At 37.6% G+C, this 13,941-nt stretch overlaps 1 protein-coding gene across 2 annotated transcripts in view; it reads left to right on the top strand.

Annotated features, from left to right (window-relative positions):
* Window positions 1-13,941, top strand: part of Mid1 (midline 1) — a 354,689-nt gene that overhangs the window by 308,555 nt on the left and 32,193 nt on the right. For both annotated transcript variants that reach the window (XM_071606505.1, XM_027946503.2), the window contains exon 5: window positions 9,225-9,373. In XM_071606505.1, the coding sequence (XP_071462606.1) occupies window positions 9,225-9,373 (149 nt within the window). The remainder of the gene's footprint in view (window positions 1-9,224; window positions 9,374-13,941) is intronic.

Here is a 13,941-nt window from a genome sequence, read left to right as displayed (position 1 = left end):
AAGACCAAACTGCATGGTATCCACATCTAGGAAGGATCCCCTAGTTGTGTGACATTATTGCGAAGCATAAGGGGAAATAGGCATGTATAAAGTACATGGCTGGGGGGGGGATTCCTTCATAACAACTCAGTCATGTGGTAACTAATCCAGTCCTACAAGACTGAACCTACTCCTTTGAGATGGCCATTAATCTCTTCTAAGTGTAGTATTCCCTATGACCCCAAATGCCTCTTAAAGGCCTTACCACCTCTCAAAACCATTACAGTGGTGATCAAGCCTCAATATGAGTTTGAGTGGGGATGAAATTTCATTTAATCCATAGCAGTCTTTAATACTTAGTTCAAAGGTCCTTGTTTGGCAATTGTTCCCCCACCCCTTTTTGTTTGTATTATGATTTCCTATGCACTTCTGTAATCAAGGGCTGCACCACTAGCCAACTCCAGGGCTTGGCCATTGTGTGTTCCATAGAGGCAGAGTTCATTTCATATTTATTGAAATATCCTAGCAATCAATACAGCATTAAATAAATTAAAAATGAAACAAACTTTATATATATAGAAATTATGAACTACTTTCCCATGCCCTTGAGGGAATTAAGACAGGTTAAATAAGCTCATAGTGGCAAAACTTTCATTATATCATAGACTCCTTTGTGAATATATTAGTAGTACTTCTTTTCTAATGTTTGTGTTTTTTAAAATGGTTTTCCAGCAAACTATATTCAAAAAGAAATTTATCATTTTATATTTCACCTTTATAATCACTTATTAAAAATTGATTCAAAAACTGTTAGACTTTAGAATTCTTCACTTTGTTCTATTTTCAAATTAGTAATATTTAATTGAAACACTTATGATCCTTTTCATTTTACCCATTTTTCTACTACATTCAAAGGATAATTTTTCTAAATATTTTAAAAATAGAAACATTCATGGTCCAAGAAATTTTTGAGTTTCTATTATTACTTCTCATAGCTGTACTTTAATGAACTATGTATACTTAAAACAAATTAGAAATGCTTAAAAAAAACAGTAATCATGCAAGGACTAATGTAGTTACTTTTCTCTGTGTCCTACAAAATTTAACAGGTACCTTCCAATATTGTGCAATGTTTTAGATTACTCTATTGAGATTGAAAAGTATACATGTAAATTATAATGCTAATCAAAAAATTAAAGTCAAGTTAATTGATCTTGAAGCTATTATAGTGAATTAACAGATTGACATGACAATATTCCCTGGCCAATAGGTCTCACCTGGGCTGGAAGCTACTTTCCTAAACACTCTGACTGTCCAGTGGATATGAGCACTGAGTGTCCACCTGGAATCCTTAAAGGGTACTTTTTCCTCTCCATCATTGTCATGTACCACATGGGCACATCTCTTAATTTCTTACACCTTCTAGGTTCTCAGATGCCTGGATGCCTGATGTTCAGCCTCAACTAATTATAATAATTAGTATGCATGGAAAAGGGATCATCTCTCAATACTTATATTAGTTTGTTTTCAATTTTTAATTGTAAATAGGTAAATTGTCACTATATGTATTGTGGAGTACAGGTGATGTTATGACTGATGAGCATAAGGTGGAATAATTAAACCAAGTTAATTAACATATCCATCACCTCATACTGATTTTTCTGTGGTATGAATATTTGAAATTTAACGTTTTAGCAATTTTGAAATGAACACTACGTTATTATTTACTGTTCAAGCTAAGCAATCTCTCTCAAATTAAAAAAACAAAACAAACAAGCTCATTACTCCTGTCAACGTTGAGGCTTAGAACTCTATTCATATCAGTTTCTAAATTACCGTGCTGTTGGCTTAAAACAATTCAGATTTATTATGTTAGTGTTGTATAATTCAGAAGACCACAGTCAGTCTCACTGGGTTAAAGTCACGATTTTGGCAGCACTGTTTCTTTTGGGGGACTCTGGGGGAGAACCAATTCCTTGCCTTTTCTGAGCTCATTCAGGCCATTCTTATTTTTTGGCTCCACAATTTGTTCTGACCTCTGTTTCCCTCCTCCCTTCTTCATGGACCTGAGCCTCCCTGTGTTTGTTTTTTTGTTGTTGTTGTTTTTTTAATAAAGACCTTGGTGATTACATTGAAATCTCCTACATAATCAAAGACAACCTCCCAATATCCAAATCCCTAATGTAATAACATTTGCAAAGTCTGTTTGGCTGTGTAAGGTAATGTATTCAAAGATTGCAGTGCACATTTTTGAGGATCCTGTATTTGGCCTGCAATGGCATACACAACTTTCCAGTCAGCATGCCTGCCTTGCCCTTGCATAATTTGAACTATGAGAGTTTATCTCATATCTCAGTTTATCTCACAGTAGTGAAGGATGTCCCCGTTTTAGCCATGATGGTGCCGGCACTTGCTTTGGTGCACTCTCCCTACCCCAACCCCTTGACATTGGTAGAGAACATAATAAAATAGAAAAGCAAAGCGAGATAGCTGGACAGAAACAAGACAAGTATCTCCATGGGACAGAAATGGGATAAAAATAGTGCAAAGCCCTGACTGTGGCTAACACAGGCTAGCATCATTTGGTCTGGAAAAGGCTGAAGCAGGTACAGTTTTAACCCTTATGGCTAAGTCATACTTTTTAAATAATTTTTTTAGTTGTAGATAGATACAATGCCTTTATTTCATTTATTTTTATGTGGTACTGAGAATCAAACCCAGTGCCTCACAAGTGCCAGGTGAGTATTCTACCATTGAACCACAACCCCAACCCCACTAAGTCATTCTTGATGATTTGGGGGAAAGGATCTAGAAGTGCCCCAGATAGGACTGGGACTGAAATCATTGCTTAATGCTACTCACTGGCTTTCGAAGGCTTCTCAGATCATTAAAAGGAACTGAAAAAGATTATTGCCAACCTCTGCCTAGTGTCATAGCTTTTAACAAACTTCAGGTCTGGAACTATGGGACAAGTCAGTTGCTAGGTTGGGGCCTGTGTCATGCTCTTTCTGATATCTCACAAAGCAGGAACCTCAGAAACAAAGAGATAAGACTCCTGAATGTCCTGTAGACTGGGAGAGGGCAACTGTGAAACTGTCAAGATAGGGCAGCCTGATCAAGAAGAACGAGAAAGCAAAGAATCATACATGACTTCTCCCATTCAAAACTGAAACCCAATTCCAAAGCAAATACAGTAATCTTATTATCTTATTCCAGAGGAAATTAGTTATGTGGAAGAATACAAAAATACTTTAAAAGATATAGTTTTAAAATATTTGAAAGGGATAAATGAAGAAATAACTTTTAAAAAAGCAAAGAAAAACTGAAAAAGAAAACAAAAATAAAAGAAGCGAAAAAAGCAAAGAAAAAAGTGAAACCATGAAATTAGAAAAAATAAAATCAAAGCCAGCAAACTAGAAGTTTTGAAAGTAAACATGTTTTGAAAATAAACTTGAATTTTAAAAAAAACAGCTCTAAAAGAAATTTGGAAACTGAGTTTTGACATCCACCTGAGGAATCCCATAAATACAGAAGGCATAAATGAGACTGAGTGGCATTAAAGCATGGCAGATGCCCATTGATTTTTCCACTCAAAAACTAGGAAAGTATATATGTAATATATAAACTTCACATGGGACTTTTTTTTTGGTGGGAAGTATTGGGAATTGAACCCAGGGGTGCTTCACCACTGAGCTATATATATTACCAACCTTTTTTGTGTTTTATTTTGAGACAGGTTCTTACTAGGTTGCTGAGGGTCTGAGTTGTTTGAAACTGTCCTTAACCTTAGCAATCCTCCTGTTTCAGCCTCTGAAGTTGCTGGGATTATAAGCATATATGACCATGCCCAGCACATTGGACATTGACTTCCTTCCTTCCTTCCTTCCTTCCTTCCTTCCTTCCTTCCTTCCTCCCTTCCTCCCTTCCTTCCTATGCTCAACCACTGAGCCACATCCCCATCCCTTTTCATTAGTGTTTATTTTGAACAGAGACTGACTAAGTTGCTTAGGGCCTTCTTAAATTTCTGAGGCTGACCTTGAAATTGCAATCCTCCTGCCTCAGCCCCCGCCCCCAAGTTGCTAGAGATGTATCTCTTTTTTTTTCTTTTAATGTCTCATACTTGGTTGGAAGGGAAGCAAATTTTCAAGACTGAACACCATATAACCCCTCCTCTAAGACCACACAGTGAAATGAATTAGATACTGTCAGCAGTGAAAATAATGTTTTTTACAATGTTTGGAAACTTTATAATGTACTAATAAATACATTTTCAAAACAACTTTAGAATTGCACCACAATGAGGGCTAGGGATGTGGTTCAGTGGAAGAGTACTTGCCTGGCATGCATGAGTCCCTCAGTTCAACCACAGAAATGTACTGCAATGACAGGCTGTATGTCATAAGCAATAAGCAGCCAAAAGTTATTTGAATGCAAAGTGATTGCCTTCGATTCTTTACAAAAGACAAAGAAAACATATTAAAAGGAATGAGCTCTCAAATCAAGTTAGAAAAAGCACAACAGAATAAAAATTAAAGAAGCCCCCACCCCAATAAAAACAGGTGTCAGCTAAGTACAACCCATTGCCTAACTCCTAAAAATGGAGTTTCCTCCATTTTTGAAAGGTTGTTTACAAAAATAAAACCAAAAAATGTATGTGTGATAGAGATACTATGTAGTCTCCCAAACCTAAAATATTGACATTATTTTAACTATGTTTAATAGAAACCGTGTATATACTCTCAGGTTAAGAAGGACTTCTGAGACCAAACATTAAAACAAGAAATCATAAATCAAAGATTAAAACATCGGAACAATCACCTATCTGTCAAAGGGAAAACTTCATAGCACTAGGAACCTCCAAAAATGTAATGGAATTTTTTAGGCACCAGCATACTCTTTCATGGGAATATACATATTGGAAAATTTTTCAAATTTTCAAATTTGCAATGTCGTGTCAGTTATCTCAATAAAGTTGTCTTTATAAGACACAGATTTTTAATTATGTAGTGAAAGTCTTCAGAAATTAAAATTAATGAACTACAGTGATATGAATTACCGTTGACAAATCACAAAGTCATAAACAAATCTTATAATGATTTGTATACAATAGGGAGAGTTACATAAGATTTCATAAGCTAACCCCCAAATCCTATATGTGTTTAAGCACAAGTGTCTTGGGTGAGCAGCTCTGAATTCAGGAGCTCTTTTCTCTTGGAGAGATGTGAATGAGGTTAGAAAGGGCCACACAGGGGCATTAATGCCATTGATGATGTTACCTTCTCTTCAAAATTTTGATGCTGGTATTATGACAATACTGAGATTTGGTAGTACATTCGGGATAGTTTATCATATTACTTTAAATTTTTTCTGTATGTTTAAAATTGTACACTTTTTGAAGTGTCCATTTGCTTGGAGACATTATCTCAGCAGGCAGTATTATGTGGCAGATGTTACTGGAAAGGAGGAGGGCACAGTTTGGCTTTCCCTTGGGTTAATACTTTGATGCATGAGCAAGGATTAGTTGACTCCAAAGCCTGGGATACACAGTGATCTGAGTCCCTGGTCACATTATGTTGCATCACAAGCATGTTTCCAAGAGGAAGGGTGGGAAGGCCAACACCCTGGAAATCTGAGGTGCCAGGGAGGGAGGCCATGTGTGGACCTGGGGCCCTCTGTGGGGTGGGTCCCTGCAGCCCAGGGCAGTTGCAGGGCAGTCTGGTCACTGAGTCAGGAGCAGGGACAGTGGGGCCCTTTGACAAGCACTTGGAAATGGGCAGGTGAAGGAAGTTGCCAGCAGGTGATAGTGGAGCACATCAGTATATACTGCTGCTTTATGCTCTTGGAAGAGCTCCCTAGCCTGTATGGGGGTGTAGACTGCTTAGTCTGCAGGCTACGCATGAGACTCCCTGAGAAAGATGCTGCTGCTTCTACTCTGCAGTCAAGGGTGAATTTTTTGTCAAGACACAACAAACTCCCAAGGAAGTGAGTTCTTTCAACGTGCAAACACGTTGCACTGCCTTTATGTACTCGAATTCTCCATAATTTAAGAGAATTCACTTGGACTAAATGGTCATATTGTTTATGGCCTTAAAACGGTGCTAAGTCCAGTTCTCATGGTCAATTCAGGTAGTCCTGTTAACTGAGAGGACTTGCTGATTGCATATAGCTATTTGGGGGTGTGTATACTACAAATGTACAAAAGCACATATTAAAATAATTTAAAATGCATTTAAAGCAAATTAAGTCTGCTTTTAAAACAGTGTGTAAGGTATAATAAACCAAAAATAGAATGATATCAATAGGCCTATGCCTGGTTACAAGGAGATTCTAATAGAATATTTCCATGATGAGTATAGAGTGAAATTCAAAAGTTACAATGTGGCAATCTCACTTTTTAAAGGCAAAAGGGATAGAGTCAGCTGAAAAATTTCCCCCCTGGCTTTGATACTTGCATATGTAGACTCTTATGTGTCATGGTCTAACATTTCTTTTAAATTACCAGATTTTATTCATGTTGTCAGATTTCTAAAATATTAAAAGTATTGTATAATGAAAAATTAAGTATTTTGCTCAGTGCTCTATGTTAGAATTTTAAGTGCTGTAGCGTGTAGCACAGGGTTTCAGAATGGGTTTGAGTCAGGGCCATCTGACTAGAATCATTTATGCTAGGAGTTAGTTAACTTTTTCTGTGAAGGGCTAATAAATACTTTTGGTTTTTCCATGTAGTCTCTGTTGCAACAACTTACTTCTGGCAATGTTGTAACATGAAAGCAGCCACAGATGATTCCTACACAAAAGAATGTGACAGTGTGCCAATAAAACTTTATTTATACAGTCTTGATGCTGGATTTGGTCCATACACCATATTTGTGAACACCTAACTTTGAGCAGTGTTTTTAATTTCTCATTTTTATAATGTAACCCACATAAGAAATACATATGGTATCACAATCAAGTGTAAAACACACATGACATATGTTTTACAAAATGCAACTTGCCTTTTCCACCAGAAATATGCTCTGCTATTTTCTTCTATTTTATTTTTTAATGTTAGTTCTGACCATATTATTTATTCATCTCCTGCTTATTAATAAACCTTCACTGTTTGTTAAAATGCAAATTCCTGCCTCTCTGCCAATTACAATTCCTTAACTAAAATATTGGAGGATTTGCCCAAACATCTACAGTTTTTCTTTGGAAAAGATCCCTAACTCATCTTTTGCACAGTGCTTGAGAAGCTCTGATCGTCCGTCATATATGAGATGGAATTGTGCACTAATGTATAGCTAAGATTAGCCCCAAATCGTTCTTTGTAGAACATTCTGGTATTTTCATAGGAGGCTCTTATTTTTGTTTTGTTTCCATGCATGATTTGGGGCTTTTTCTTTCTCTTCTTCTTTTGTTATTTTTAATTTCTGGTATCATGATAGAAGAAGAAAATGATGAAACTGGAGTGCAGTCATTCACATTTGTAATCTGTGTCATCTTCTCAGACATATCCAAATGATAAATGATTGGCATGAAATTATTCTACAGGAATATTTCAACCTTGTTTTCTTTTGTTAGAATTGTATCAAATATCTTCTATTTTGCCATGTAATTTAAATTATTCTTTATGTTGTGTAATTAAGTATTCCATGCACTTGGTTTATTCTAGGCACTGTAAGTTATTTTTCCTCTTGGAATTTTTCTTGCCTCTGTCAGTTTCTAATAGGTGTGTTCAATAATTTGAATTGGAGTGGATGCCTTGTTGGGTTTGCCTGTGGGTATAAGGATGACAAAAGCTAAATTCTATTTGGTATAAAATAAGTGTCATTTTATTCAACCCAGGTACACAGATAATGTTCTGGGGACAGTAACAACAATCATAATGTTATGTCTTTTACCAGGCTCAAGATCACATAGTATTTGCCCCAAAGTTTTGACATTTCAATCTTTGACTCTTTACTTTCAGGAATTTTTCTCACCCTGATATCTTGTGCCTGGTGCCTCTCAATTCAGCATGAATTTCCTTTGTTTGCTGTAGTCCATACTTGGAATTGGATGTTCCTTAGAGGCCTAGAGTTCTGACATCTCTTTCCTTCCTTTTCTTCGATTAGAGTTGTCCGGGGATGATAATGATGACTTGGAGAAAAAAGAAATTTCTTGGAGTTAGCAGGAATTTGGAGGGAGCCTGAGCCAGCCTTGTCTGCAAGACAGATTAACCGGCCTCCTCCCTACCCTTTCACCCAAGGCTATTTTCCATTCCGGAATTATCATAAAGCCAGCCAAAATCTGTCCCCGGGTGTGTAGATGGGGGCACTAGGCACACGGCAATTCCAATTAGTGGTCTAATTTTAACTTGGCTTCTGGCCAGAGGGCTTCATCTCACAGCACATTTCAAGCACCAGAGTGACGGTCAAGTGGGTTACCTTGGACTTATCTTGGCCTGCCTGGGAGGTTATGGTCTATTACGTTTGAGAGTCATTTTCAAGCAAGACAGAATCGGGAATTGGAATGGAGGTTGTGAAGCAAATATGCATTTTTATCCCAACTGGGAAATGCTTATCAAAATAGTTCTTAGTTATCAAGTAAGCACAAAGTGCCTGGAAATGACGTTCCCAGCGAGGGGAAATGGCCCAGCTGTGCTTTTTTTGGCGTTCTCTCATCTGCTCAACAGGAAAAATATTAATCAATGGGAAAAATGCTCCCTTTCTGTTAATTTAATACATGAGTTTTAGGTAGAGTGGGAAATAGTAATACCTAATGCATTTATATCACAATTTTATTACATGAATTACAAAGAAGTTTCTAGAAAATGATTTTTGCTAAAGCCTCAAATTTGCACCTATAGAGCTGTTTTGTTTTCTTAATGGAACAGAAGAAAACCTGAAATAAACTTCCAGAGTTCCCTATGTTCTTGGAGTAATTGTGTGGAATAGTGGAGGGAAGAGATCTGATGACCCTTTGTAATTTGACAGTGGGTAACACCTTTTTTTCCCATCAACAGGGAAGCAATTAGCAATTCAGTGTTTCCTCATAAAATGAATTAGCAACACTTCTCCAAGAAGAGAAAGTATATCTCTAACAAGAGTTCCATGACTGGGCTTTACCTGATTTTGCTATCTCTATGCTTACTTTTGAACTTTTATAGAAAGATGGCTTACATACTATAGAGCACACACATCACAATGGTCCAGTCTGGTGCCTTTTCACTGGAAGCGCTTACCATGTAACCATATGTGTCCTTGTCTCTTTTGTTCAAGGTGATGAGGCTTCGCAAACTGGCTCAGCAGATTGCAAACTGCAAACAGTGCATTGAGCGGTCAGCATCCCTCATCTCCCAAGCAGAACACTCTCTGAAGGAGAATGATCATGCCCGCTTCCTACAGACTGCTAAGAATATCACTGAGAGGTAAGTTTAGGGGTCCAGTGTGAGGTTCTTGGGCTGCTGATCCCTTGTATATGGGATGTGATTGGCTGGTCTTGCTCTCTCAGTGCTTTTGTTTTTTAAGGTTGAGGAACAGAGACAATAGACGTTTCAAGCTCTTTCACTCCAGCCAAAGATGCTTCCCTTTGACATGTCAGCCCTTTCAGTATTCAAGGACTTTGAAACAAGAGTCCACCAGTTATAAAGAATAAAATCAACCTCTTTTTTTGAGGGGGAGCTTTTGATGGCACATGAATAGCATTTCTTGTGAATCTTAGTCCCTATCTCATTGTGCACTTGGTAACAAAGAAACAAAATGAAGGCAGAAGCATAAAAGGGGATCTTATCTTCTATTGCACTCTTCAGCATCTGTCTGAAAAAACATCACACAGGTGTCATTGTGTGAGGCCTGTTTTTACTTGGTTCAGAAGCTTGGCCTCACCTGAAAAGGTCAAGGCTGACTCATATGGAAGAGAGAGGGCCAATCAGTCAACCTCATCCTGTCTTCTTTTAAAATACCTTCTATTTCAGGGGAGGGAACTATAAAGTGATGTTTACTCAGTGGTCAGCTCAACTGTGAAACTGGAAAGGTTGAGTATTCATTTCCTACACCTACTTGATTGTCATAAAAATTACTCATCTCCATGGATGGCAAGCAAACACCTCTAGTAATTCCATTGGATCCATAGAGATGATCTAGACTGGATTGAGTAAAACTAACACCATGTAATGACATTTCTGAGCAATGAAATGGCCTTGACTTTTCATTCATTCTCATTTTCAGAGGTAACTGCCCTTTATGCAAAATAATAATAGAATCCTATCACTAAAATATCCCAGAGAGCTTGTTCATGCTGGTGTTTATTCCAAAATAGGGATTGGCAAACTTTTTCTGTAAAGGATCAGAGAATAAGAATTTTTTGGCTTTGTGAGTTATAAGGTCTAAGTTACAACTAGTAAACCCTGCCAGTATAACTTCACAACAGCAAGAGGTAATATGGAAACAAATGGGCATGGCTGTATGTCAGTAAAACAATTTACCAAACAGGTTACAGGTTCTGTTTTGCCAGCCCATGGCTGGTGAGGGGGCATGCTCACCATCATTTTTTTTTTTTTTTTTGTGCTGGGAATTGCACCCAGTGCCTTGTGCATGCTAGACAAGCACTGTACCAACTGAGCTATAAACCCAGTCCCATACTCACCCTCTTATAACTTGAATTTCTTCAAAGGAGAAAGAAAGCTAACATGTATTAAGTGCTTGCATGTGTTGAGCATTGTGCCGATTCTCAAAATATCATCTAGAGGTAAGCATTGACAATTCCATTTTCATTGTTCTTTAAGATCAGTGAACAGTATTTTTGCAACTCTGGTCTACTAGCTTAACTGTGTTATTTCTTATATTTGAGAAGAATTCTTTTTGCAGCTGGTTAGATATGTATCTCTTCTAAAGAACATGGATAACAGCTGGCTATTATCCATTTTCTGTCCTCCCCACTGTGAGAGCCCAGTTTCTTTCCTTCTGACTCCCAGGTTCCAAATGTTTAATTGTTTGCACTGCTGTCATCTGGACCACATCCAATTAATTGCTCATCTTTCTTCCTAAAGTTAAAAACTTTAAACAGCTTTAATATTCCAGTGTACCCGGAACACCGTAATATAGATAGCATTTATACTTAGGTCAAGATTCCCAACTGGGATCCAAAAGACCATTTCTCTACCAGGGACATGTCCAGATAACATGGCTACTCTGAGCTGCATTCCTCAGCAATCCCTCCAAATTTAACCATGTGAAACATGAATAAATTCTCACCAGCAGTTGGGTGAGAATTGACCCTCTAAGAGTAATGCTAAAAGAAGGCCTGCATTTGAAGCATAGCATAAGCACATGAATGGGTGCATGAATGCCTTCCATTCTGATGAGACATGTCTGGTCTCATTCAGCTCCGTTGTAAACAAGCCCAACTTATCAGAAATGGAAACATGACTTGAATTTCTTTTTCCATAAAGAGTATGCTTCTCTAGAGTTTGAGTCCACAGTGCCTATAAAAATCTGCTGGAAGCCCTTGTCCCTATTTCTGTAGTCTCCTGTCTTCCCATCTCTCATTTATCAACCTCCTTGGTTCATTTCTGAGGCTTTTTCTTTGAAGCAACTGTGATGTAGTAAAAGGGCACTAGGCTTGGATAAGAAGTGGGGAGTACTGAGTTCAAATCTCCCATTACTGCCCCTATTTAAATATGGTTCTTTGGAGCTCTTTTGTAGTTAGAAAATGGTTCATATTAGTTATCTCTATTGTGATAATATTGTTGAAATCCCTTCAGAACAGGCCTTAAGCATCATAGACACTACATCAATGCTAGCTAGATGTATATTTTCATATTTTGATGTCAGCTGAGCCCTCCTGTTATGTCTTTATTCCGATGCTGCTCTCTGTCTAGCTGCCTCTGTTCTTCAGCCTGCTGATTAACATGCCTCTTTACAACATGACTTCCTAGTTTTGTCTCCTATTGTGTCTGTCTTGGGTTTTGGCTCCTGTATACTTCCAAATCATCTTCATTCTTCAAGTATGGCACCCAGAAGAAACTTCAAATCCTGCAGGCATTCTTAAAATGAGACTTATATGAGGTTTTTCAACCTCATTACTTCAGTTAAAGTAGATGTTCTCCTATAGGCTAAAATTCAGAAACAGAGAGAGAGAGAGAGACAGACAGACAGACAGACAGACAGAGACACTTAAGCTTTACATTGTAGGAGATGCATATGCTTTGGAATTAACTGTTTGGCACTGTGCTAATTGCTTAGTAATTATGGATAGCAGTGGAACTGCTCATTAACACTTCTGAGTCTAATTTTGCTTATATGTTCCAAGTGGGCAGGAATCCTAGTGAGCTTATTATGGCTATTATAACCCCAGCACATTGCAAACTTCCCCATGTGAATGAACGAGTGAATGAAAGAATGATGTGTAAACAGGGCCAGTTGTTGTAAGGATAAAATGAAATAACATGGTAAAAGCATTAGTCCAGTTCCTGTTACAAAGTGAACATGCAATAAATACTAATTCCCTTCCTCCCACTCACTAGATGAATGCAAATAGAATGTACAATATACTATAGTATGTTATACATTCATTAATACATATAGATTCATTAATATATATGTCTTTGATGTGATTTTATAGACATCTTTTAACATACTAAATGAGCAAAACTGTTTGGTAAATCCAAGCATAAGAAAGCTGATTTACCATTTATAAAGAATCTAAAATTAAAATCACAAATTATGTGTATCAAAAGGATGGTGAAATGAAAATTCTCTCTGAAAGGAATCCATTTTTCAGAACACTTAAGAGGTTCTCTAGCACAAGGTGATCTGCCACAGGCAGTTCAAAAATTTGTCAGACTTTTCCAGAATATAAAGCTAAGGACACCATTTGTCAACTCTGGAAAGACATTGCTTCATTTTAAAAATTAGAGCATATCTTGTGCATTGGATTTGAAGTGTAGTTGCAAGATGTTGAGAGGTTATGACAATAGGAAAGTTACAGGGCCAAATGTGTTTGGGAATTCCTAAACTAACCAAAGTAGAACACATTGTCTTACTGTGAGACCTCACTGGGTTTTACCATGATGATGTGCATTGTTAGGCAGAAGCCCTGTGAACAGTATAGCTCTAGACACATAGACCTTTTGGAAAACTGGCCCCATGTAGTCACTAATAACTAAGTGTCATGGATTAGGGACATCAAAGCAGAAATAGAAACAGGGAGTAATGTGCAACTCACCTTCTATGCATCATGATGGGACACAAGGTCTTTGCACCAATATGTTAAGAAGAGTTTAACACACACCCCTACATGTGTGTGTGTGTGTATGTGCACACACATGTGCACACACGTGCACTAGGAATTTAAGGACTTTAAAGAACTGAGGAAGTGGCACAGCCTGAGTGCCCTTGGCGGATATTGGCAATTTATCTAAAAGGCCAGAAGATGGGTATTAAGGATTTGAGAAATAAAAACATGACCTACAATATTGCATTTGGCAGATTTCCTCTTTGACTGTCATTCCAATTAAAAAATTGAAATTGTTGCCAAAGATAAATATCTTTCCTCCTTCCATCAAGGAAAAAAAATGTAGGTGTTAAAAGCTGCAGTAATCTCCAAAGATTCTTGTTGTCAGTCTATGCCTCCCAGGCTAGGCACTTTAATTCTTTTGGTTCCCACCATCAAGATGACAGCTGTTTTAAACATGTCATTTGACAAAAACATGCTTTATTTAATTGTTTGTTGGCCATAGGACCAGGAGAAACTTGGGAACAAAGTCTATTTGGGATGAGCCTGAACAAGTGGCTTCAGCCATTGAGCAGAGAAATCTCAAAGCCAGGTTATCTGTGTTCAGAGCAATCTCGAACCTGTTTAGCACAAACTGCCACATCAAGCAGCAAAGCAGTGCAATCAGAAGTTCAGTGCTTGTTTCCTAATAGCTTAGTGCAGTTTTCCCTATTAGAGTTTATAAAACAGGATAATCTAGAGCTTTTCCCTTGAAATTTTTTT

This window comes from Marmota flaviventris, chromosome X (assembly GCF_047511675.1).
Source record: "Marmota flaviventris isolate mMarFla1 chromosome X, mMarFla1.hap1, whole genome shotgun sequence".
Classification (NCBI taxonomy): domain Eukaryota; kingdom Metazoa; phylum Chordata; class Mammalia; order Rodentia; family Sciuridae; genus Marmota; species Marmota flaviventris.
The sequence above is the reverse complement of the archived record's forward strand: the minus strand, read 5'-3'. Positions and strand labels throughout refer to the sequence as shown.